At 53.6% G+C, this 1,045-nt stretch overlaps 1 protein-coding gene across 1 annotated transcript in view; it reads right to left on the reverse strand.

The window, feature by feature from the left end:
• The window catches only part of SMARCC1 (SWI/SNF related, matrix associated, actin dependent regulator of chromatin subfamily c member 1), a gene marked incomplete at its 3' end in the record, with an annotated part of 46,685 nt that overhangs the window by 12,029 nt on the left and 33,611 nt on the right, over positions 1–1,045 (reverse strand). Inside the window, exon 29 of the mRNA XM_018571513.1 lies at positions 331–465. Coding sequence (XP_018427015.1) covers positions 331–465 — 135 coding nt within the window. The remainder of the gene's footprint in view (positions 1–330; positions 466–1,045) is intronic.

A 1,045-nucleotide genomic window follows, 5' to 3' on the forward strand; every position in this document is an offset into this window, starting at 1 on the left:
AGGTCGAGCTTTCCTCCCACCCCACACAACCTCCTGTGACAGGCAAGTCAGGATGGAGAGCGGGTTACAAGCGAGTGTTTCTACATACCCGAGGACATCGTATGCTTACTGTGTCCCCATTTATGAATGACCAGGAAGTGCTCTACAACACTTCCTGTTCAATCATGATTGAGGACAAAGTAATTCATACGATATACAGTTTATGAATGGACAGGAGCACTCAGCATAGAAGCTTCCTGTTCATTCATTACAGCGGCCGCAGAAAAAGATGGAGGACTCAGAACTCACAGCATGCTCTGCAGGAGGCATTGCTCCCGGTGGTCACCTTACCGCTTCCTTTTCTCTGTCCATGATGGTTTCCAGCTCTTCAAAATGCCGCAGTTTAATCTCCAGTTTCTTCATCTGCGTTTCCACCAGCAGAGCCACCAGTGACTTGATCTTCCGCTCCTCTACGGCAGCCAGGTGCTGAGGATTGAGACAAGGACAGGATAACAAATTACAATCTCAGACTATCCCAACAAAGAATTCGAATCACCTACGACTGGGAACTAAAGCCAACTCTCAGCTGTGACCCTTCCACCCCCAACTATGCCTGGACACCAAGCCAACTCTCAGCTGTGACCCTTCCCCCCCGCCACCCCCAACTATGCCTGGACACCAAGCCAACTCTCAGCTGTGACCCTTCCCCCCCGCCACCCCCAACTATGCCTGGACACCAAGCCAACTCTCAGCTGTGACCCTTCCCCCCCACCACCCCCAAAAATGCCTGGACACCAAGCCAACTCTGAGCTGTGACCCTTCCACCCCCCAACAATGCCTGGACACCAAGCCAACTCTGAGCTGTGACCCTTCCACCCCCCAACAATGCCTGGACACCAAGCCAACTCTGAGCTGTGACCCTTCCACCCCCCAACAATGCCTGGACACCAAGCCAACTCTGAGCTGTGACCCTTCCACCCCCCAACAATGCCTGGACACCAAGCCAACTCTGAGCTGTGACCCTTCCACCCCCCACTATGCCTGGACACCAAGCCAACACTGAGCT

The sequence above is a fragment of the Nanorana parkeri genome, unplaced genomic scaffold (assembly GCF_000935625.1).
Source record: "Nanorana parkeri isolate BGI_ZX_2015 unplaced genomic scaffold, ASM93562v1 scaffold1772, whole genome shotgun sequence".
Lineage (NCBI taxonomy): Eukaryota > Metazoa > Chordata > Amphibia > Anura > Dicroglossidae > Nanorana > Nanorana parkeri.